This window comes from Choloepus didactylus, chromosome 9 (assembly GCF_015220235.1).
Source record: "Choloepus didactylus isolate mChoDid1 chromosome 9, mChoDid1.pri, whole genome shotgun sequence".
Classification (NCBI taxonomy): domain Eukaryota; kingdom Metazoa; phylum Chordata; class Mammalia; order Pilosa; family Megalonychidae; genus Choloepus; species Choloepus didactylus.
This window is the reverse complement of record NC_051315.1, coordinates 64252976-64278423: the sequence shown is the minus strand read 5'-3', so window position 1 is coordinate 64278423 and position 25448 is coordinate 64252976. Positions and strand designations below refer to the sequence as shown.

The following is a 25448-nucleotide window of genomic DNA, read 5'->3' as shown; positions in this document are numbered from 1 at the left end:
TTAAGTATTAGTGTATTCACTTATCTTTCTCCTTTAAATTTAGAGCACAGTGGGAGGACTCCCCTGCTTCCTACATATCTTCCCCTCTGCACTCTGTTGCAGCCCCACTCTGTAAAACCAAGTAGTAAAAACTTGTTCTGGGGCATCCAAAGAAAAATTCGCCAAAAGCTCCTCCTTGCCTTTTTTGACTGTAAAATAAGCTATGACAAAGATGTTCCCTTTAGGCAGTGTTATCAGTTATTTATTCTGTCCTCTCAATGATTCTTGTATATTTTTTCTGTTTTTTCTTTATTGTTTTAGATAATTCATTCTCTCATTAGCCTAGGCTAACAGGCAGTAGGGAAAAAAGGAAACTACCATTCACTGAGCCTACTATATACTTAGCTTTAATTTAAATAATCTGGTTTAATCCTTACAGCCATTTAGGTAGGTGATGTTATTCCTATTTTCTAGATGCGGAATTTGAAGAATGATTTTCCCAGTCACTCAACTAAGAAGTGGCAGATCCAGGATTTGAACTCAGATCTGTCTGATACCAAAGCCTAAGGTTTTTCTTTTAAACACATAGGACCGACACTTGCCACACATAGGTTTGCCACTCCTGGCAAAACCCTACTTCAAGATTGCAAGGGCAATTTTTGTACTTGGATATAAGCAGCAGCTCTGAGATCTTATGTAAGCTTTTCTGTGTAAGTGCTAAGATCTTAGTAGTGAGTTTCTTGATTTAATAGTGTAAGGGAGATATGGGATTTACTTGGTTTGGTGAATCACTTTTCAGAAATCTAACTTTCCTATGTCAAAACAAGATTATACATACTTTATAATCATTTTTTAAAGTTCCGTCAAATATGAACTTTTTTATGTTTTTTATTGTGGAATATAACATATACAGAAAAGTAATAACTTTCAAAGTACAGTTTAACAAGTAGAGAGCAAATTTCAAAGAACGTTATGGGTCACAGTTCCATGATTTCAGTTATTTCCTTATTGTGAAATATAACATACGGGTGAACTTTTAAAAATTAAACATTACATGTTGTCTTTGTATTGATGTGTTTTATGTTTGTCCATTTTGCAGTCCCACTTGGGTTACCAAAGGAGAAGGAACATTGTTGTGAAGGTCCTGATATCTAACAGAGTGGCTGGCTGTCTTGTTAAATGTTTATTGAATAAACATTTATAAGAAAGAATTCTTATAAATGTTATAAAAGAATTCTTTTCATTTCTAGTGGAAATTCATTCTCTTGTCCCTTGAGGTTACGTTGGGTTTTTTTAATACCTCTACATGTTTTTTTTGTTTTTTTTTATTTCTTATTTTCTATTAGAGAAGTTGTGAGTTTGCAAAAGAATCCTGCATAAAATACAGGATTCCTATACACCACTGCACCACCAACACCTTGCATTGGTGTGGAACATTTATTACAATTGATCATAGCACTTTTTTTATGATTGTACTTTTTTTAAAACAGTAGTTACCTTTGTTAACAATTAATGAAAGATTATTAAAATAGTTCTCTCTATCATCCATGATTTACATTAGGTGAATTTTTCTCATATACCACCCTAATATTACCACCTTGTGTTAGTATTGTACATTTGTTATAATTCATGAAAGAACCTTCCTATCTTGTACTAAGTATAGTCCATCATTTACAATAGGATTCACTGTGTTGTACAGTCCTATGTTTTATCTTTTAATTATTATTCTAGTAATGTATACAACCTTAATTTCCCTTTTTAACCATATTCACCTATACATTTCAGTGCAGATGATTACACTCACAATTATGTGCTAACATCACCACCATCCATTTCCAAACCTTTACAATCAGCTAAAAGAAACTGTTCAAACTAAGCATCAAGTCTCCGTTCTCTAACCCCAGTCTGTCTCCTGGTAACATATATTCTCTTTGAGTTTGCTTATTATAATAGTTCATAACAGTGTTTGTCCTTATGTGGCTGGCTTATTTCACTCAACACAGTGTCCTCAAGGTTCATCCATATTGTCGCATACATCAGGACTTCATTCCTTTTTACGACTTAACGGTATTCCATTATATACCATATTTTGTTTATCCATTCGTCTGTTGATGGATGGTTGTTTCCATCTTTTGGTAATTGTGAGTAATGCTGTTATGAACATCGGTGTGCAAACATCTGTTTATATCCCTACCTTCTGAGCTCAGTCCTTCTGAGCATATACCTAGTAGCAGGATTGCCAAATCATATGGCAATTCTGTATTTAACTTCCTGAGGAACCACCAAACTATTCCACAACGGCCGTACCATTGTACATTCCCACCAACAGTGAATAATATTCTTACTTCTCTACATTCTCTCCAACATTTGTAATTCTCTGTTTTGTTTTTTTAAATTGGCCATTCTAGTAGGTGTGAAATGATTTCTCATTGTGGTTTTGATGTGCATTTCCCTAATAGCCAGTGATGTTGAGCATCTTTCTTGTGCTTTTTAGCCATTTGTATGTCCTCTTTGAAGAAATGTCTATTCATGTATTTTGCCCATTTTAAAATTGGGTTGTTTGTCTTTTTATTGTTGAGCTGCAGGATTTCTTTCCATTCTGGATATTAGACCCTTATCGGATATGTGGTTTCCAAATACTTTCTCCCATTGAGTAGGTTGTCTTTTCACTCTCTTGGCAGTCTTTGTTACTCAAAAGTTTTTAGTTTTGAAGAGGTCCCATTTATGTATTTTTTTCTTTCCTTACTTGTGCTTTGGACATAAAGTCTGCAAAACCATTGCCTACAGCAAGATGTTGAAGGTGCTTCCCTACTTTTTCTTTTAGGAGTTTTATAGTCCTGGTTCTTACATTTAGGTCTTTGATCCATTTTGAGTTAATTTTTGTGTATCATGTGAGATGAGGGTCTTCTTTCATTCTTTTGCATGTGGATATCTAGTTCTCCCAACACCATTTGTTGAAGAGACTGTTCTTTTCCAGTTAAATGGACTTAGCTACCTTGTCAAAAATCAATTGCCATAGATGTAAGGGTCTATTTATGAATTCTCAGTTCAATTCCATTGGTCAATATAGCTATCTTTATGCCAGTAGCATGCTATTTTGACCACTGTAGCTTTATAATATGCTTTAAAGTCCGAAAGCATAATCCTCCAACTTCATTCTTCAATATGTTTTTGTCTATTCAGGGCCTCTTACCCTTTCAAATAAGTTTGATACTTGGCTTTTCCATTTCTGCAATGTAGGCTGTTGGAATTTTGATTGGAATTGTGTTGCATCTGTAAATCAACTTTGGGAAAATTGGCATCTTAACAATATTTGTTCTTCCAATCCATGAAAATGGAATGTACTTCCATTTATTTAGGTCTTCTTTGATTTCTTTTAGCAATGTTTTGTAGTTTTCTGTGTACAGGTTGTTTAGATCCTTCGTTAAATTTATTCCTAGATATTTGATTCTTTATTTGCTATTGTACATGGAATTTTTTTCTTGTTTTCCTCCTCAGGTTGATCATTACTAGTGTACAGACACACTACTGATTTTTGCATATAGATCTTGTATCCCACCACTTTGCTGAACTCATTTATTAGCTCTAGTAGCATTGTTGTATATTTTTCAGGACTTTCTGTATATAGGATTGTGTTATCTGCTAATAGTGAAAGTTTTACTACTTCTTTTACAATTTGATTGCTTTTTGTTTCTTTTTCTTGTTTAATTGCTATGACTACAGCTTCTAGCACACTGTTGAATATTCAGCAGTGGTCACAGTGGGCATCCTTGCCTTGTTTCAGATCTTAGAGGGAAAGCTTTCAGTCTTTCACCATTGAGTAAGGTGTTTGCTGTGGGTTTTTCATATGTGTCCTTTATTATGTTTAGAAAGTTTCCTTCTGTTCTTATTTTTGAAGTGTTATCATCAAGAAAGGATGCTGGATTTTTCAAATGCCTTTTCTGCGTCATTGGAGATGATCATGTGGTTTGTGGTTTTTCCCCTTTCTTTTGTCTATGTGGTGTATTACATAATTGCTTTTCTTGTGTTGTACTACCCTTGCATACCTGCAATAAAACTCAATTATGGTGTATAATTCTCTTAATTTACTGTTGGATTAAATTTGAAATTATTTTGTTGAGAATTTTTGCATCCATATTCATAAGATAAATTGGTCTGTAATTTTCTTTTATTATAGTATCTTTATTTGGCATTGGTGTTAGGGTGATATTGGCCCCATAGAGTGAGTTAGGTGGTTTTTCCCTCCTTCAATTTTTTGGAAGAGTTTGAGCAAGATTGGTATGAATTCTTGGAATGATTGGTGTAATTCGCCTGTAAAGCCATCTGGTCCTGGGTTTTTCTTTGTTGGGAGCTTTTTGCTGACTGATTCAGTGTCTTTACTTGTACTTCATCTGTTGAGGTCTTCTATTATTTCTAGTGTCAGTGTAGAGTTTCGTGTGTTTCTAGGAATTTGTCCATTTTATCTAATTGTCTATTTTGTTGGCATACAGTTGTTCATAGTATCCTCTTATGATCCTTGTTATTTCTGTGAGGACAGTAGTAATGTTCCCTCTCTCATCTCTGATTTTAATTATTTGCATCTTCTCTCTTTTTTTCTTTGTCAGTCTAGCTAAGGGTTTGTCAATTTTATTGATCTTCTCAAGGAACCACTTTGATTATTGTTATTTTCTCTATTTTTTAATTCTCAATTTCATTTATTTCTGCTCTAATCTTTGTTATTTCTTTCCTTCTACCTGCTTTGGGACTAGTTGCTGTTCTTTTTCTAGTTCCTCTAGGTATGCGGTTAGGTCTTTAATTTTAGCTCTTTCTTTTTTTTTTTTTTTTAATGTAAGCACTTAGGGTTATAAATTTCCCTCTTAGTGCTGCCTTCACTGCATCCCGTAAGTTTTGATATGCTATGTTCTCAATTTCACTTGTCTCAAGTTATTTACTGCTTTGTTTAACAGTATGTTGTTTAACCTATATTTGTGAGTTTCCCATATCTCCACCTATTATTGATTGCCAGCTTCATTCCACTGTGGTCAGAGAAAGTGCTTTGTATAATTTCATTCTTTTTAAATTTATTGAGACTTGTTTTGTGACCCGAGATTTGGTCTATTCTGGAGACTGATGTATATGTACTTGAGAAGAATGTAGATAGTGCTGTTTTAGAGTGCAATGTCCTGTATATGTCTGTTAGGTCCAGTTCATTTATCATGTTATTCAAGTTCTCTGTTTCATTGTTGATCCTTTGTGTTGATGTTTTATCTGTCAATGAGATGGTGCATTGAAATCTCCAACTGTTATTGTAGAGATGTCTATTTGTCCCCTCAGTTCTGCCAGTGTTTGCTCTTGCATTTTGGGGCACCCTGATTGGGTGCATTAATATTTATGATTGTTATTTCTTCTTGGTGGATTGTCCCTTTTGTTAATATATAGTTTCCTTCTTTGTCTCTTTTAACAGTTTTGCGTTTAAAATCTATTTTGTCCAATAGCTACCACAGATCTTTTTTGGTTACTATTTGCATGGAATAGCTTTCTATAACCTTTCGCTTTCAACCTATTTGTGTCTTTCATTCTAAGGTGAGTCTCTTCTAAACAGCATATAGTTGGATCATGCTTTTTTATCCATTCTGCCCATCTTGTCTTATGACTGGGGAGTGTAATCCATTAACATTTAATGTTATTACTGAAAGGCTATATTTCAACCATTTCATCCTTTGGATTTTTAATTTCATATCTTCTTTTGTCTCTCTTTTTACCCTTTAATTACCCCTACTGATAGTCTTCGTTTCTACACTCTCCTCCAAGCTTCTTCTTCTCTTTTTCTTTTAGCCTACAGAACTTTCTTTACTACTTCCTGTAGGGCAGGTCTCTTGTTGATGAACACTCACAGTTTCTGTTGATCTGTGAATATTTTAAACTGTCTCGCATTTTTGAAGGACAGTTTTGCCAGATAAAGAGTTTGGGGCTGGCAGTTTTTCTCCTTCTTGCCTCCATGGTTTCTGATGAAAAACTTAGTTTCTGATGAGTACTTAGTTCTTACGGAGCCCTTGTATGTGACAAATAGCTTTTCTCTTGCTCTCAAAATTCTCTATATTTTGCATTTGAAATTTTGATTAATATGTTTCTTGGAGTAGATCTATGAGGATTTATTCTGTTTGGAGTACATTGTGTTTCTTGGACATGTATATTTATGTCTTCGTAAGAGTTGGGAAATTTTTGGCCATTATTTCTTCAAATATTCTTTCTGCCCCTTTTCCCTTCTCTTCTCCTTCTGGGACATATATAATGTGTATGTTTGTGTGCTTCATGCTGCTATTCAGATCCCTGAGACCCTGCTCAATTTTTTCCATTCTTTTCTCTATCTGTTCTGTCTGTACAGTTTCAATTGTCCTGTCCTCTAGTTCGCTGATTCTCCTGCCTGTTCAAATCTGCTGTTGTATGCCTCTAGTGTATCTCTTCTATTATGCTTTTCATCCCCATAATTTCTGTTATGTTTCTTTTTATACTTTCAAGTTCTTCTTTGTGCTCACAGATTGTCTTTTTAATATCCTTTAATTCTGTAGCCATATTTTCCTTCATCTCCTTGAATTGATTTTGGAGATTTGTTTGTGAACATCTTTGATTAGTTGTTCCAAATTCTGTGTCTCCTCTGAAGCTTCCATTTGTTCCCTTGACTGGGCCATATCTTCTTGTTTCTTTTATGACTTGTAATTTTTTTGCTTATGTCTTGACATCTAATTATCTTGATGAATTTACTCTCAAGGTTAGTTTCTCTTTCTTGCCTAGGGTTTTATTGTTGATTGGCATTATGTTAAGTGTCTTCTATGATGCTGTGTTCAACTTATTCTAGACCTTAAAATAGCCCATGTTTACCTGATCAGATTTTTTAGCTCTTCTTCACGTGCTTCTTGCCCTTGATATGCAGTACAGATTTTAAGATTGCACTTATTATACAATTTTTCACCTCCAGGAGAAAGCTTCCTTTCCTTTGTTCCTTCTCCAGGAATCTTGATCTGTTCTTTCTTTTGTGTTTCCTCAATAGTTTTTACAGTCCTTTCATTGTGTCTAGCTGCTTTTGCCTGGAGGTCTAATTCTGGGAGGAGGGTCACTCTGGAGAGGACTTTCCCAGGTCAGTATTTCCCAGCCAAAACCAGGCCAGGACCCACAAAAGGGGAGCAGACTGGCTCCAAAGTGCCCTGGGGAAGGGATCAAGAAGAACACCAAGTGCCTCTTTGACAACTTCCCAAAGCTGTGCTTTCTTGGCATGCCTAGCAAATGCAGCCCTTCAGCTAACTGCTCCCCACCTCCTTGAGGAAAGTTCCTGCATCTTTAAATCTCCACCGCCTTTGCCTCTTTTAGGGTTGAGGTTGAAACGATGGCTGCACCACCTTTGTCCTGGGTGGGTTAATATAGTAGCCTAGAGTTGGGACCCAGCGATCCATCTTCACAAATCAGAAGCCATGATCGGTGATCAGCCATGTTCACCTCTGTTCTTGGGGAATAGGATTTTTATATCCCTTTCTGTCTGCAGTGCTCAAGCAAGGGACTGAACCCCAAAGTAGCCCGCTTTGAGAATGAGGGATAGGTGTGGAGAGAGCATTCACTGTTCTCCACCGTAGTTTATCAGTCTCTTCTTCCTGCAGTTCACTAGATGCTGTACAGTGTTCTTCTGGCCTCCAAAACCCCGGAACAATTGTCTCAGACAGTTCCTGCCTGTTCAACAGCCATTTTGGTGGAAGGATTGCATCTTGGAGCTCCCTCCTCCACCATCTTCAGCGGAAGTCTTCCTCTCTGTGCTTTTTTATTACGAGACTACCAAATATGTGGAAAATTAATTATCTTTTAGCTATATCTAAAGCATAAATATTTGAAAAAAGGAATTAACAGATTCATTAAATTATATGATTAAATCATTGACCAAATAGAAAATTTATATAAGAAAGCCAGAAAAAAGTTGTAAAATATAGTTTACAATAATTATTCACATTCATGGCTGTACATCAACACATATAACATGTCCCCGAACATGAATTCAATCCCCTTGAAGTTAAGTTATAATGAAAACATAAGTTATTTTACTTACCTAGTCAGTTCTCTTAAGACCAAACACTTGATGGGACTAGAGGGCTAGCACTGAAGTGCAGGGTGAGAAGGAATTGGAAATCATGGATAAGATCTCTTGAAGTCACTTAGCTGAGAAAGAGAAAAGGGCAAATTTGCTTAATCTCTTTTGCCCAGGTCCTTAGAGATCAGGAAATCCTCTCGGATGGATTAAGAGTAGTTGCATTGTAACTTTGCTAGGAAGTCCAACCCTAGGCTTCTGCTCTTTCAAATCATTCCCAACTCAGGTGATGCCAGTTTGGCCATCTTCTCTTCATACCTTGTGCTCCTCATGCTTCTCAAATTTCTGAAGACAATTGAGTGACAAATGCCCAACACCATTGCTTGGATAGTCTCTTAAGTGTCATACCCACTGTAGAAATGCCCATTGTAAAACCATAAGCCCAGGCAGGAGTAAAATGGTTTAATAAAGTTTTCTCTTCCTTGATATGCCTCTGAATATAACTGAAATATAAAGGGACTTAATGATAAACAGTACTATGTTTGTGTATTGTTGTTGTCATAACCTTATAAAATCATTATAATGTATCTTTCCATGTTTATTTGTAGTTAACATAAAATATATGTTAGCAAGGTGGGATATAATGAAAGCAGTAGATTAAACTGAAAGAAAACCTTTTATATTTACCTAGGGTATAGAAATTTTACTTTCCTAATTTTTAGACTTACAGCAGAAATTTACTTACGAGATATATGTCTTTAACATTGGATGACAGTGCAAATGGGAGGGTGGAATTATATTGATAATTCATAGGGGTGTAAATCAAAATTTGATTGCATTTAAAGAAGCAAAACATGGATAAATTTTATTTTAGGAGAAGGACCAGCCTGGATAGTTTGTTGGGGCTCTAAGCTAAATAATGGTAAACTCTAATTTGAACCACAGAAACAGATACCTCAGGCTTTTAAAATACATATTTTTGTTGTTTTATTTTCTATGGAGACATTAAGAAAGGAAATTTTAAGGAAGTTTCTGACTCCTATCCTCTTGAAATATAACCTATACCAGGATAATACTGATTTGTAACCATTTTGCAATCCCACTTAAAACACTTTCTCAAAAATTTGCTATTTTAGTACTTTAGTTCATTTATGTTCTATGTATTTATAACATGTGGCAAATGCACTTCCTAAGAATGAAATTGATTATATCCTTTCTGATTTTAGTGTTTGATGATGTTCACTGGGGCTACTTTCAGAAGATCACAACACTGACATTGGAAGCCTTTGATGTCTTTTGGCATCAGTTTTCATTGAAGTCAGTGTGCTCTCTTGCCTGTACCTTCTTGCAAGGACACTCATGCTCTAGTTATGCCTCCTTGGATCCATTTCTGAGTTTTGCTGCAGGAAGCAAAGTGCTGAAATTATCACAAAAGTAAACCACTCTCTCTCTAGTTTTTAAAGCATCATGTCACCAAAACATGACTCAAAACTGAGAACAGAATTTCTAGAGTCCGATAGTTTATGGCTTATATGTCCTATATTTTGCAAACATTTCTTGCCCAGACTGAACAAGCAGACACAGAAGAATGTGTAAAAGGGAAGAGCAAGCCCCTGGCCTGTGGACAGAAATAGCAAAAGTGTGTTCTGTGCCCTTCTGCCCTGCCTGGCTCAGGTTCTGGAATAAAAGCTACTTTAAATGATTGCTGGCATCACACTCAGGTCAGCCCTCAATGGAGCTTTCCTATTAAATAACATGAATGCTGAGGTCTCAAGTACATTGAATATCTTTATTGATCAACTTGAAGAGGTGTTAATATGGAAATTTCACATATTTTGGAGTCAACCCGTTGAATATAAAATGTGTTCTACTAGGATATGAGGTTTGTTTTACCCCGTTTTTTCCTACAGGAATAATGAAGTAGCTTCAAAAGATAAAAAAGAACAATTTTTTTCCTTCTTGGGTAGACATGCTTTTGGCTAATTATCCCTAGTTATTGCTAGTTCATTCTTTGTGTTCAAAAGTGTAATTTTTGTATTTTCCAAGCAATTCACAGAGATTAGCCACAGACTATTTAAACAGAGAAGACACACACGCAAACCAGTAGTTTTGAATTTTTTTCAGAAGGAATTCACTTGCTTACTTTTCTTTAAAACATCTTTCCCATTTCATTGAGGCAGATTTGGAAGTCAAACCAGAAACTTCAGGCTCTACTACGATGGAAAGCACTTTGTTGGGGAGAAACGCTTTGAGTCCATCCACGATCTGGTGACTGATGGATTGATTACTCTGTATATTGAAACCAAGGCAGCAGAATACATTGCCAAGATGACGATAAACCCAATTTATGAGCACATAGGATACACAACCTTAAACAGAGAGCCAGCATACAAAAAACATATGCCAGTCCTGAAAGAAACACATGATGAGAGAGATTCTACAGGCCAGGATGGGGTATCAGAGAAAAGGGTAAGCTACCATGATGCCACACTTTATCTTTTTCTGTTTGGGGTCCTGAATAAGAAAGCCAATATTGCCAGAAGAGATGGACTTCTCCACAGTGCTTTGAAAAGGATGTGCACTTTTTCTAATGTCTAGTTGCTATGGTGCTAAACTTTGCATATACCTAATTCTTGTTTGATTATGATTTGTCAGGTATTTTTCCTACTCGAGATTTATTTCCTATTTTATCAGCTTCATAATTTTACAAATGTATCAGAAAAAATGGCTGTTAGTAAAAAAGGGGTTTTGGTCAGAAGCATAATTAATAGTCAAGAAAAGATTGTTACTGTTACATAAGAAACTGAGGGGGTTGCATTATCTATCAAAATTACTTTTGTATTTCTCTTAAAGGTAATTCACTATAAATATTTCTGTTCTTTAGCAAACTGCTATATATATTTTTAAAATACAGCATTTGTACTGTTTTGGGATTCAGCCAATCTTGAGTAGGAGGAAGATTTATCTCTGTATGGACTGTTGAGAAGTAATTGAATCAGGAAGATTTACTTTAATTAAAAAAGACAATTTAAGTTTTTCAGTTCTGTCATATTTTAATTGTGATATATTTAAGGTTGACGTTGGAAGTTTTACTTTCTTGGCATTAAGATTATTTTACTTTAAAATTTGTTCCCAGACTGCCCCACTCCCGAGAAAAAGAGTGAGAGAATTTCCTGATATGTGTGGTGTTGGGTGTGTGTGTGTGTGTGTGTGTACGGGGAGTTTGTGTGTTCTAACTGGAACTGTTTTTATTCATTTTTATATTTTCAAGAATCTCCAGTTGCTAAGTTTTAAAAATGCAATATTGTATAGTGGTTTTGAACTTGGATTCTGTCGCCAAATACATGTGTGTCCGAATTCTGCATTTTTACCAGCTGGGCAAGTTACTTAATTTCTCTGTGCTTTGATGCCCTTATTTTTAAAATGGTGATAATAATCGAATTGTGAGAATTAACTGATACATTGCATGGAAAACACTCAAGCAATTCTTGTCACCTGCTGAGTACTCAATACAAGTTATATAACAGCTATATTACCTCAGAGCATCATCCTAAAATACTTCCAGTCACCTTGGAGTATTTTGGTACAGCATAGTAATTTGGTAGGTTCATTGTCCAGCCCAAATTTTAGTTTCTGGCAGATCTCACTTAGATTTGCATTTTGTGACTCCAGAGAAACCAACATTTTAAAGTGTGGACCAAAAAGAAATTTGTAGGAAATGGTTTTTCATTTGCTTATATTTGTAAGAAGCCACAAATTCTTTCTGGAAGTAGCCAGAATTTGAAATCCTAAATGCATGCTGTACTTAATATTGTTCTTTTCTTTCTCTAGTTCCCATTTTCTCATTGTTGGTTGATTTTTTGTTCATGGCATTTTTCAATAATGCTTGTATTTAAACATTTTATTTGGATGTGCTAGAATATTCTAAGTCAACATTTGTAAAACCTTTTACAATGTTTGCGTGTGAGTCTTTCAAAGTTGATCAACTGATGATAACCTTTATTAATGTGTTCCATATAGACTTTTCAACATCAGTGGGATTTGAACCAGACATACAGCTCTTTGACATAGGGCTAGTCATTTAATTTCGCAGAGCCTTGACTGTCCCCTCTAGAAAGTGGAAGTAATATTCACAGATGCTGAAGACTGAGTTAGATAATGCCATAAAGATCCCTTTAGCTCTAGAATACATGATTCCTTGTGTATTTTGGCAACATTACATTTTGCATTATCTCAATTCTCTTGTTCTAATGGCCAGCAGTACCTACTTTCAGTGAAATAGCTGGCACTGGAGAATATCTCCCTCCAACATTACATATATATGAATCATCTTAAAAATTACTCTTTGATTTAAACTGCATGCACCTTAAATCTAGCTGGCTTAAAATCTGCTCATTCAAAAATAGATTTATTTTATTTACAGGTGTCATCCAACAGGACAGGGATGATGACCTGTTCAACAGCTTGAAACATTGATTCCCTGTCACAGTGGATGACATTTGTAAGTTAAGATAATCATATTTAATTGATTTCAAGTACCTGTTGACACAGGCATGGTTTAATATTTTTACTGGGTCCTAAATAGCTAGAAACTCTTCTTCTCCATGACTCCTTTCATTCCAGAGGCTAAAAGTGTTGGCTTTGCAGGAATTAGAATGCTGCTGTGGAAAGGACACTAGTATTGGAATTAAGAGCTAGGTCCTAGTTTTAGAACAGGAATTGACCTTCTGTGTTATCTTGGGTAAACTGCTTCACATCTCTGAGTCTGCACTTTAACAGGAGGGCTTTGGACTAGATGTTCTCCAAGATCCTTCAAGGAGGATAGGTGTTGTAGGAGGGAGATGGCACAGTACTAGAAAGAGCACTAAAGTAGGGTCTTGGAAGGTGAGAATGGTTTTTAGCTTATCCACCAGCTAATTGTATGACTTTGGAAAGATCACGTAGCCTCTCTGGACTTCAGTCTCTCCATATATAAGATGAGGTTTTTGGTGGGCTGTTTTGTTTGTTTGTTTGTTTGTTTGTTTGCAAAATATGTATTTCACAGGATTTTTATATTTGCCACAAAAAGTGTTCTGAGCTCAAATCAGTTTGATAAAAGTTAAATTTAAAAAGTCCCTAGCTTTCTTTCTATTGTCCTTTTCAGCTTTTTTAGTGACCTAATGTGTATTATTACTCATTAAGAATACTCCTAAACTTAATTGCTTACACACACTTCCCCCACCCCCACCCCACACACACATATTTCTAAGACATTTTGGAAAATAATGTTTCATGAAGCTCACTTTGGGAAATTTTTAGCCATACGGTGTCTTAAGGTCTTTCCTTCTTCTAAAATTTAACATGAGAATTCCAAGTGTATGTTTTACAGCCCAGGATGTAATTTGTGCATCTGAGCCTTTGTAGAAAGTTGGCAGGATGGTTTTATGGCCATGTAGTTTTTGGCACAGGAGGTGTATCCTAAAGATTCTTAGCTGTCCCTAGAACAGCTGGTGATCTACTGTTAAAGGGAAACTTTTTTTTCCCAAATGATGTCTATGTCATTTTTCTCATTAACTATTTAAATTGTTTCCTCAGCTTGAAATATCAATTGGAAACTTAAAAATAGACAGATAGGTAGATAGATAAATCTTGAGAGACATTTAATCATGAACTTGCAGAATGTTGAGAAATCAGACTTCCTTCTTTCCTAAAAAGGCTTAACTTTGGCAGTCCAGATGGGCCAAGAGCCCAACTTTTATTAGTTACTTCTTTTTATTTATCTTGGAACTGTGTTTGGATAGTTTCTTTTTCCAAGTAGTGAATATAATATGTTTACTTTGAGAGAAACTGGAACAGTGGCCGAATGCAACAGTTTTTATGATTATTTTACTCTGTTTAATAATATGTTTTAAATACCCTAAAGCCATACTTTAGAAAGAGTCCCATATAACAGTTAATAGTATAAACCATCAAATATAATATATAATTTGCATTTCAGAAATGCTAATTTGAGTGAGAACTCTCAATCTAGCCAGAACCTCTTTACTTTTGGATTTAATAGTCTAACCTCCAAACCTATCTCACACATAAGGATGACACGTGATGGCAGGGGTGTGCAAAATAAATGTGTTGGTTTTATGGAACTTTGTCAAACTAAATAATTTATGCGTGTATTTGTATGTGTGTGCGTGTGTGTGTGTGTGTGTGTGTGTGTATTTTTTTCTTTCTTTCCCTGGAAGTTTGAAATGAATGTGATGCTTGAAGTATTGTCATATTAATTTATTTTTAAGGAATTCTTTTTCATTTAAATTCCATTTTTTAAGACTTCTTTGGGGATCACCAGATTCCATATATATTGAAAAGCCTTGTGAAATTTGAAGTTGAAATATAATTGGAGCCCTGCCCAAAACTGTCATAACTACCAGAATTGTTTAGATTCCTCCATAAAATAATAGGAGTCTTTGTCCCCTGTAATAACCAAAGGGGCATGGACAGCCTGGTCTGCTAATTGGCTTAGTCTCCCACAAAGCAACTATTTTAAATATTTGTTTTTACTTGTTTAAAAGTATGCATAGTACAGTATCTGTAGTCACATAATCTCAATGTGGAAATCAATAGGAAGGCCACACTTAATGATGAATAAAGGTTACAGTATAGGAGGAAGTGGTGGCATGAGGCAATTTTCAGAAAATGTTGATTTCTTTATTTCGTATCTTGATGACCCTTTGGTCCGTCTCTTTTTTTCTCATTCCTCATTCCTTCCCAAGCTGTGCACCTCCTCTTCTTTCTGGCCCTGCCTTTATCCACCTCCTACACCCATTTACCCCCAGTCAAATTTGCATGCCCAAGTCTCCACTACAGCCTGTTTGATCAGTTGTCTCAGAGGTGAACAAACCCTTAGAGAACTGCCAGATATGCACAGGGTCACTGATTTGCATTAAAAAGCCAATTTAGTAATTTAAGAAGAAGTTTACATATAGACCTTGTAGTAGTATATATCCTGTGTAAACATTCTTTTTAAGAAATTAAGCAAAGTTTAAAAAGAAAAGTCCACATGATCAGTATATATTAGTGTGTGTGGTCTTGAGCACGCCCTTTACCTCTCCGGGCCCAATTTACTCATCTGTAAAATGGGGGTTATGGATACCATTGCACGGGTGGTTGTTAGGACTAATTAGATTATGTAATATGGCTCTCCTTGTACATGTAAAGTGCTACCTGAAGTATTCTTGCTCTCTGGGATCAGAATGATTGCCAACTAAATGCACATTCAGAGGTCTGAGTACTAACCCACCAGCCTTTGCTAGAGACATCATGTCCAAGTCTCTCTTCAAGATCCATCTTTTCAAGGCTTGAACTGCCCTTTAAGTCCACAAGATAACATCAAATCTCCTTGCTTCCTCAAGAAAGTGGAGTTTCTTTTTTAATTATACTGTGTTGCCTCTATCTCTAATCAGGAATCATGTGTCTTTGCCCAATATTGTACTAAAATGTGTTACTTTCCTGTGGTATTTGCATTTCAGCATGGAGCAGTATTTTAACTCTGCTTCATCAGAATGTAAAACAAGTAAAGCCTTCTGCTTCCAGGCTTGTCATTGAGCTTTTATGTTGAATCTGCCCTCCATGTTGAGTCCACTATGAAATCTCAAATTTCCCCTGACTTCTGATTCTACCTATTTTTTTGACTCCAGCTAGGTAAACTCTCTTCTTCCTTTGCCCTTAATATCTTCACACTTCATTTTCAAATAATCCTTTGGGAGCTATCTGTGTAGGCGATTTCTTCTTGTTATTCAAGTTTTCTTGGATGTATGCAAGGTAAGAGCAGTATAGAAATATCACCCCCATTTCCACTTCAATCTCCATGAAATAACGCTTATCTCCTATCAAAATTAATTGCGTTTAATTCAGCTTTTTTTTTTTTTTTTTTTTTTTTGCATGCCTCCTGTATATAAGGAAACAGGCTAGGGCGTAGAAGAGATAAAATCTGTGCAAGATATAAGCCCTGCCTCAAAGAACTTACAGTTAAGGTTTCTATTATTTCTTCCTTAGTTCGTTAACATTTAGGCATCTAGATAACAAGAATCAGGCAGCCTATATCATATGTATAGAATTACAGGAATTTAATAAATACTAAGCTGAACTTGCTCCGATTTAAGTTTTTTACTCTAATAACCCAGCAGCTCACAGAAAACACTTTTGTAGACAAGAATACTAATTTTTCAGAATCATGGATTAAGAATTAAAATGAAATTCTGACATTCCACTCTGGTTTTAAGGCTTTAATCCTTCTGTGTTGCTTCACTTCTGATTCAGCAAATTGAGTCTTACATAAATAGTTATTGGCTGACTAAATAAACACATGAGTAAATAAAATATCAAGTCTATTTTATGAATTCAGTCCAATCCCAAGGCTCCAGCATAAATCAATTCTGAGACTGAGAAAGAAAAGTATAGTAATTTAACTTGATTTGCTACTTTATATTTTTCTTCTTAAGAACTCAAAATCCTGAAGATATCCTTGTGAGGTAAAGAAGACCGCTGTATTTTTTCCCCCAAGACCTCAAAGTTCTTTCATGTATGTGTTTCAATCAAATCCTTGGAGTATCCTATATATGATGGGAAAGGGCTGTTCCTCATTCCACAGATAAAGCATTTGAGGTACAGAAAAACTGTTTAGAACATGAATATTTTACAAAGGGAGTGGTAGAATCACCTTTTTAAGGATATTTTCAAAGAAGCCAAGATGGAGTGACATCTCCCCTAGCTCCTGACTGTCAGAGAATGCCTTGGTGTAGGATTAAGGAAAACTCAAATGAGGCCCAGGAAACTATGTGAATCTCATCTTGCCCTTATATCTTATCACCCACAGAAAGGATTAGTAATTGAAAATCATTAGGGAAAGCAGATGGAAAGAAGAAGATGGGAGGTAAACATTAATTCCTCAGCTTCAAAGAACCAGGCCAACAGAAGACCAAGTTGTAATTTTCCAGGCCAGCTGCAGTTTTGGAGGATTTTTAAATATGGGCCAGTTAAACAAATAAAGTACCTCTTAAATAACTCATTTGAGGATTGGGAAAGGGAAATATTAGAAAATTCCCTATTGCTATTTCAGAGTCTTTAGCATGCTATTTTGGTGAAGAAATGATCACTGGTGGCAGATCTCCATTCATTTAACTTTTTGAAACGGAAATCATCTTTGCTTGTTTAAGACGTTAATACCATTTTGGGATCCAAAGCAAGATGAAGCTATCAAACAATAATTCCGGTCTTGCCATGTTGCTTACAAGCTAACTTCATAGGCCACTCTCAAAGAATCAGCCCTACAGTTTTAGTAAGTCCTTATATTAGAACTCATGTTCAATGATTTTGTTCTGTCATTTTTATCTTATGTTTTTTGGTCTATCATATTTTACCTTTTATTGGGAGAAATTTCTTTTTTCCCTAATATTTGGACTTCTTAGAGAGTAGTAAGTCATAGCCAGGTCTCCAAGCCTTTACTTACTCAAGTTATAAGGACTTAATTGTTTTTATGTGGTCTCATGAATTAGTCCTTTTAAACCTTCTTGGGCCTCCCTCAAATTACTACGATCAAAAATGCTCAAACTTGAACATTATAATTCTTTTTTTTTCAACAGAAAATTACAGACAGGTACTCCTACTCTTGCCCTTGTTTGTATGTGTCCTTTTAAGTGTGCTGCTACATTATTTTCATTGTGGTTTGTTCAATAGCTTGAATAAATCAGCGCAATTGCCCTCTATTTCTTTAGCTTCTAAAAGTATTCGGTGAAATCCACTAAATACTAAAGGTTTGCTAATGACCTCATTTACCTTATTAAAATGTACATCTCATCCAACTTAAACATTTCCCTTGATAAAAATTTTTTAGTTACTTCAGTTTGTACTTATTCACTAGTAATGTTTGGTAAAAGGTCATTTTTCTTTGCTGTAAAATTTCCCTCCAAAGCAGAGGCTTTTATACATGCTGCAGAGTGTTTTAGCACCTCCTTAAGAGATTTACACTTCCCTTGCTTTCCCCCACTCAACAGGAAAGGATCCCTATTCTGGGTTTAGCTTGCTTAATAATTTTAGAATGCCTTAGTGCTGCTGCCCAAGTTCACAGAAAAAAAACTAGTCTCCTGTGCCTTGAGAGAGTTCTGTTCTTCCCTATAATGGGAAAATTCCATAAATGAATCCATATCTCCATTTCCAAGAATGTTTAAAAAATCAACTTTATTGAGGTATAATATATACAGTAAAATGCCCACATTAGTATGTGCAGTTTGATGACTTTTGAGAAACGTAAAAACCCATGTAACCACCACAACTATCAAAATATAGAAAACTTTACTACTCCAGAAAGTTCCCTCACACCCCATTGTAGAAAATTCTACTCCCGACTGGACTCCCTGCCCCAAGGCAACCACAGATTAGGTTTCTATCAGAAAAAGAAATTGCTTTTTAATTGTTGACATGACAAGTGACATCCTATTTAATGTTTTAATTTCCCACATTTATAGCAATCCTTCCCTTCAACTTTTCTCTCCTTCCAATTTCCATAAAAATGTAGAAGATAGAGCTTACTTAACACCTAGTCCCACTTTTAGCCCTGTATCTTATGGACAACCTTTATTTAACAAACTTGTTTATCATAAACACTTCATGTGATTATCGTTAAATAACTACCCTCCTTATCTTTGATTTGAGAATGTCAGATTTCTCAAGTCATATTCCTTAGGGAAATGTGAGGAACAAAGGTATCACTGGTGTGCACTAGTGATTGCAAAGTACCATAAATTGTTGAACGTTTCAGTTCTAAGAGCTCCAGTAAATTTGGGGACCCATAAGGAAGGGATTCTAAGTAGAGGGAAGAAGAACTTCTCTGCTTTGCTGGAACCTTGGACCTCAACCAGAAGCACTCAGCCAGTGAGAGGGCCACCAGCCTTCCTTTAATCACTATCCATGCCCTTGCCGTTCCTCTCTGGCCTGAAATAGGTCCCACAGCAGGGGTTAGTCATAACTGCAACTGATGGGAAAGTAGAGCATTCTCTACCCTCTGCAGTGTGAACTGTACACGTGGTACCAGATAACAATGAGAAAAACTGTCATTTATGCTTCTTTCCCTTCTCAGGCTTGCTCAGATGGGAAGAGGCATTGTTTGTGGCAGTTGTATGATTCCAGAATTCCTTATGAAACTCCAGCACAGCATTAAGATTTCTCTACCTACAAACTTTGAAAGGAGACAGGTTCTTCTAACTGAAGAGTCCTGTAGACTAGAGTTCTGTTCTCCACAGTGCCAGGTGAAGAATGACATTCTCTTGTGTAACAAACTCCCACAGATGGACTATGGGTTGTGTAAAAATTCCTGGAGAGACTGTTAGAACTTCATCTGTCTCCCTCAGGAAAAACTATTACATTTAATGCATTTGTTTTTTTAAATCGTAGAAGAAACAAAAAGGAATTACAAACCAAAAACACGATAACACTGGCCTTTTTTTTTTTACTTATGTAGTTACATTTACCATGGTGTTCTTTATTTCTTCATTTGGCTTTGAGTTACTGTCTAGTGTCCTTTCATTTCAGCCTGAAGGAGTCCTATTAGCATTTCTTGTAGGTCAGCTTTATATACTAGCAATAGACTCCCTCAGCATTTGTTTATATGGGAATGTTTCAATTTCTCCTTCACTTTTGAATGACAGTTTTGCCAGATACAGAATTCTTGGTTGGCAGGGGTTTTTGTTTTTTTTTTTTTTCCCTTTCAGTCCTTTAAATATGTTAGTCCACTGCCTCTGGCCTCCATGGTTTCGGGGAGAAATCAGCTGCTAATCTTTTTGAGGATCCCTCATATATGACGAGTCACTCTCTTGCTGCTTACAAGAGACTGTCTTTCAACAGTTTGTTTATAATGTGCTGCATATGTGTGAATCTCTTTGAGCTCATCCTACTTGGAATTCATTGACCTTCTTGAATATGTAGATTCATGTGTTTCACCAAATTAGGGGAGTTTTCTGCATTATTTCTTCGAATATTCTTTCTGTCCCTTTCTCCCTTCTTCTAGGCCTCCCATAGTATGTATGTTGGTTCACTTGATGGTATTCCGCAGGTCCCATAGGCACTGTTCATTTTTCTTCATTCTTTTGTCTTTCTGCTCCTCCAGCTGGATAATTTCAGTTGACCTATCTTTAAGTTTACTGAGTCTTTCCTCTGCTTGCTAAAATCTGCTATTGATCCCTTCTTGCACTAATCAGCTCCAGAATTTCTGTGGTTCCTTTTTATAATTTCTAGCTCTTTATTGATATTCTCTATTTGTTCAGACATCATTCTCCTGGTTTCCTTTAGCTATTTGAGCATATTTAAGACAATTGATTTAAAGTCTTTTTTAGTAAGTTCAGTGTTGGGATTTACTTTGGGATGGTTCTGTCAGTTTCTCTTTTTTTCACTGCGAATAGGCCATACTTCCCTGTTTCTTTGTATGCCTTATAATTTTATCATTGTTGAAAAGTCTACATTTCTAATATAATGTGTAAACTGGAAATCAGATTCTCCCTCCTCCCTTCCCCCAACAGTGTTTGCTGTTGTTGCTTATTAATGGATGCAGCCATCCTTTTTTTTTTTTTTTTTTTTTTGGTGACTTTTCCAAACTGTTTTTGCAAGGACTGTCTTCCTGGTCATGTGCAGTCACTAAAGTCTCTATTCCATTATCTTAGTAGTCAACCAGTGACCTGACAGAGATTTCCTTTAGTGGCCTCTTCATTAAACACTCCCCCTGTTGCTGTAAGTTTTTTATTAGATTCCAGAGTTCTGAAAAGTTGATTCTGACAGTTTTTGCAAGCTTAATTGTTGCTTCAATGGAGGGACCAATCTTGGAACTCCTCACTCCACCATTTTCTGTAACATTACCTGAAACTATTAGAATATAAGTGAATGAGAGGAATGTTAATACAATGGACCCTTAGATATTGTGTCTTATCACCAGTCACAGGAGCCTGGGCTTATAACCAAACAGATGAAGCTGACATGTAAATAAACTCTTAATAACATGTAAGATACATCATTTTAGACAGGAGAGCAATGTGCAATGGAAGAATAAAAGAGAGAGATCAACTCAACATTGGTGGGGAGTTGGGCATTAAGGAAGACTCCAGAGAATAGATCCCACTTGAGTCTTAATAGGTAAATAGAAACTTGCCAGATAGACAATGGCAGAAAGAACTTCCCAGGGAGAGAGAGAACAAGAGGAAAGGTGTGGGCATGGGCCACAGCAAGCTGCTGTGATTTAATCAGAGAAGGAATCACCATTGGGTTTTTGGGTGAGAGCATGGAGTTTGAGGAGGGAGAGTGGTAGGAGATAAAATCAGAGAAGTAGGCATGGGCCAGAGACCACAGAGGACCCCATAGATTTTGGCAAAGGGGAGCCTTGGAAGGATTTTTTTTTCAGAAGCAACAATTATCTTTTCTAAGTTTTTTTTTCCTTTTTAAATAACAGCTTTATTAAGATATAATTTGCATACCATACAAGTCATTCACTTAAAGTTTACAATTCAGTGGTTTTTAGTATATTCACAGAGTTGTGCATCATTATCACATTCATTTTCAAACATTTTCATCACTCCAAAGTGAAACCCAATTCCCATAAGCAGTCACTCCACATTAACTTCCAACTCCGCCAGCCCTAGACAACCACCATTCTACCCATTCTACTGTTTGTCTCCATAGACTTATGTGTTCTGGACATTTCATTTAAATGGAATCATACAGTATATGGTCTTATGACTGCCTTCTTTCACCTTGCATACTGTTTTCAAGGTTCACCCATGTGGTAGCATGTAACAGTGCTTCACTCCTTTTTTTTTTTTATTGCAGAATATAACGTATATACATAGAAGTGATAACTTTCCAAATGCAGTTTAACAAATAGAGAGCAAATTTCAAAGAATGTTATGGCTTACAGTTCCACAGTTTTATTTCCTTATTGTGAAATATAACATATATGCAAAAAGGCAATAACTTTCAAAGTATAATTTAACAAGTAGCTATGTAGGAAATTTCCAAAAATGTTATCAGTTACAGTACCATAGTTTCAGTTATTTCCTTGTTGTGAAATGTAACATACATACAAAAGTGATAACTTTCAAATTACAATTCCAGAAGCTGCCTTCTACAGACAGGACAAGTTCTGGAATGGCAAGTCCTGACAGATTGGGTCAGGCATATGTGCACAGAGGTTACTCTGCTCTCTCTGCACTGGGAGCACAGGCTGGCTCCACACGAAGCGGGTGAAGTTTACCAGGGCGGCTGGTCAGGGGGCCAGGAAATCCAGGGGGCCAGTAGCATTTTTCTTGATTTGGTACTTGCACTGTTAATGCAGTTATTTAACTGTTTTCTGGAGCTTTGAGAAGAATGTCTCTGCCAGTTCTTGCTGATTTGCTCAAAGCTTCTCTGGGGGCACAGAGTCCTGAATTGTCTCACTTCACCATCTTGATCAGGGTCGGCTGTGTCTTATTACTTTTAAGGCTACATTTTCTTTGTTCATCGCTCACCTAGTTACTGCAACACTTTAATTGTTTTCCAGAGTTTTGCAGAAAATGGCTCTGCCAGTTTTTGTATTTTTTGTCTCACTTTTTAATTCCTTTCTTTATTCTTTTTAGTGATTTTATTGAGATATATTCACACACCATAAAATCCATCCAAAGTATATAATCAGTGACTCAGAATATCATCATATAGATGTGCATTCATTGCCACAATCAATTTTAGAACATTTTCATTGCTCCAAAATAAAGAAAAAAAGAATTAAAAACTCTGCCAGTTTTTGCTAGTTGTTTAAAGATTCTGTGAGTGAATGGTACCCTGGAGCCTCTTACACTGCCAGTTTAGTCAACCGAAATCCCAATTCCTTAATTTTTGAGATTTTTTTTCCCTACAAAGATCCATCTTTACTCCTCAAAAAGAAACACTTCAAAAGAAGCTTTGACTATCACGTTATGTACTGTTTGTATTTATCCAGCCACCCCCACATACTTACAGAAAAAAATATTTTTAATTTGGCATCTCCTTGGAAAAGGAGATCCATATCCTTATCTGTGACTTAAACTAAGTAATTATGTCACTCGAAGGGTGTCATTTAACCTCTCTGGGCCTCAATTGTAAAATGAAGGGCTCGGCTTCACAGATAACCTCTAGGTCCCTTCTTGATGTCAAGACTTTCACAAGGCTTTTCAGACTTAAGACTTTGTACTTGTTAATACTTCTTGTTATACCCAAGTGGAACAGGCTGAAAATACATGCAGATTTAAGAATAGGCTTGGCTCTGCTACTGACTGGAATTAGACTTCTTTGAGCCAGTCACATAATTTCCTTTGGCCTCAGCAAATTAAAAGTCTCCTCTAGCTTCTCCAGTATTCATTTCTGAGGATTGTAAAACTAAGAATAATTACAGAAATAACATTTATTGAGCCTTTATATGTCATAAATTCTAAGTACTTCACCCAGATTATCTCCTTAAATCTGTATAGCAGTCCTTTGGGGTAGGTATTATTATAACATGGGTATCTTTTGGGATGATAGGTTTATAATGGGATGTTTCTATAGTGCATCCCTTCTATTTTGTGAACAGGCCCTTCCATCATATAGTCCTTGGTGTCATTGTAGAGACTGACCATTGGGTCTGAACTAGACTGTGTTAATGTTACACTAAGTGGATCGCTGTATTTGAGTAATTGGATTACTTGAACGTGAGAAGTTAAAACACCCTGCAGTCTGTCCAGAGGAAGCTGAGTCATGGTTCAGAATGGGCCCTTGACCCACTGAGGTATTTCACTCCAGAACTGCAACACTTATGTGCAGTTTTTAAAATAAACTCTCACCAAATGTCAGAACAATGAAAAAAGATTCCAGTTTACAGAGTAAGATACCTTATCACTTGAACTTTTTAATATGTAAAAATAAAACAAATTATCCTTTTCTATACTGTAGCTTAGTTTTCTAATGGTGGCTTGTATCAAATGTTATCCTCCCTTTTTTATCTTTAAGTACCACAGAAATGTACAAATTAAGTCTTGTTCCCTTCATAGGAACAACAACAGAAATAAATAAATAAGAATGATTATGTAAGTAGATGATAATGTAAATCACAGATAAATGTGCAAAGCTGACAGTAATTCAACATGAGAATTCTATCCAATAGCTGTATACTTAGTAGAGTGAGAGCTGAGTAAATTTCTATAATTGGACCATGTTAGAAAATCAGCACAATTTATCTGTATATTAATCAAATGTATTGATAAGTAAAATTTATAATATAATAAGACACATTGCATTTATTATATTTAGAATAAATCAACACACTTTTACATTTTCAACAGGTGACTTAAATTCGGTTGATGTCTCTTCATTTCAGTCTTCAAAGTGCTTATTAGCATTTCAGCGTCCAAGTTAAAGCTTGCTTAGCTGTTTGAAACTGACAAAAGACCTCTGAGTTAACAGTCATGTCCTCAGTAAAAAATGATTTTTAAGGCAGATACAATGCTTTTCAAATCAGTACTCTAAGAGACGGTATGTAAAACTTGGTGTAGAAAGTTTATTGCAATGTTTAAAAAGGAAAAAAAAACCAAGAAAAACACCTTTCAGCTCTTTAACACATTTTGACAATTTATCGTTTTCCGTGTCTCTCTCAGAAGCAAGGAAACCAGTAAAAGTACATAGGATTAGCATTAATAACTGTAAAAGAAAAAATTAAAGAGATTTTAAATAAAATATTGAAGAAAACAAAAATAATTTTATTGAATATAAAATAAGTTTGGGGGAAGGTTCTAAAAATGCAGTGAAAAATAGTTTTTCATTAAAGAGTCCAATCATTTCAGTGTTCTACCAATGAAGCTTTATATAAATTTAGATTCAGAAGCATCAGCATGGGCTGAGACATTTATATTAATATATTTATATTTCTGTACACATACATATGTATATGTGTGTGTGTATGTATGATTCTGTTGCATAGTAGAGATCACAACTAACGGATTAAATCAATGGTTCTCAAACTTTTTGGTTTCAGGACCCCTTTACTTTTTATAATTATTGAAGATCTCAAAGAGCTTTTGTTTATGTGGGTGATCCCTATTGATAGTTACTATATTAGAAATTAAAACAAATTTTTAAAATCTATTAAATCATTTTATAAATCAATAATAACCCCCCACTACATGTTAACAGAATAACGTTATTATTTAAAATAACTATATTTTATTTAATGAAAAAAATTAGTTAGAAGATTGGCATTGTTTTACATTTCTGTCTCTTTAATGCATGGCTTTAAAGAAGACAGCTGGATTCTTGTAGATGATTCTGCATTCAGTCTGTGGCGACATGTTGTTTGGTTGAAGTATGTGAAGAAGATGTGGCCTCACACAGATATGCAGTTAGAAAAGAAAGGAGTATTTTAATAGCC

General features: G+C 35.6%; 1 protein-coding gene across 1 annotated transcript in view; it reads left to right on the top strand.

Annotated features, from left to right (window-relative positions):
• Window positions 1–25448, top strand: part of CHN1 (chimerin 1) — a 223361-nt gene that overhangs the window by 141118 nt on the left and 56795 nt on the right. Inside the window, exon 7 of the mRNA XM_037849301.1 lies at window positions 10207–10495. Within this exon, the coding sequence (XP_037705229.1) occupies window positions 10207–10495 (289 nt within the window). The remainder of the gene's footprint in view (window positions 1–10206; window positions 10496–25448) is intronic.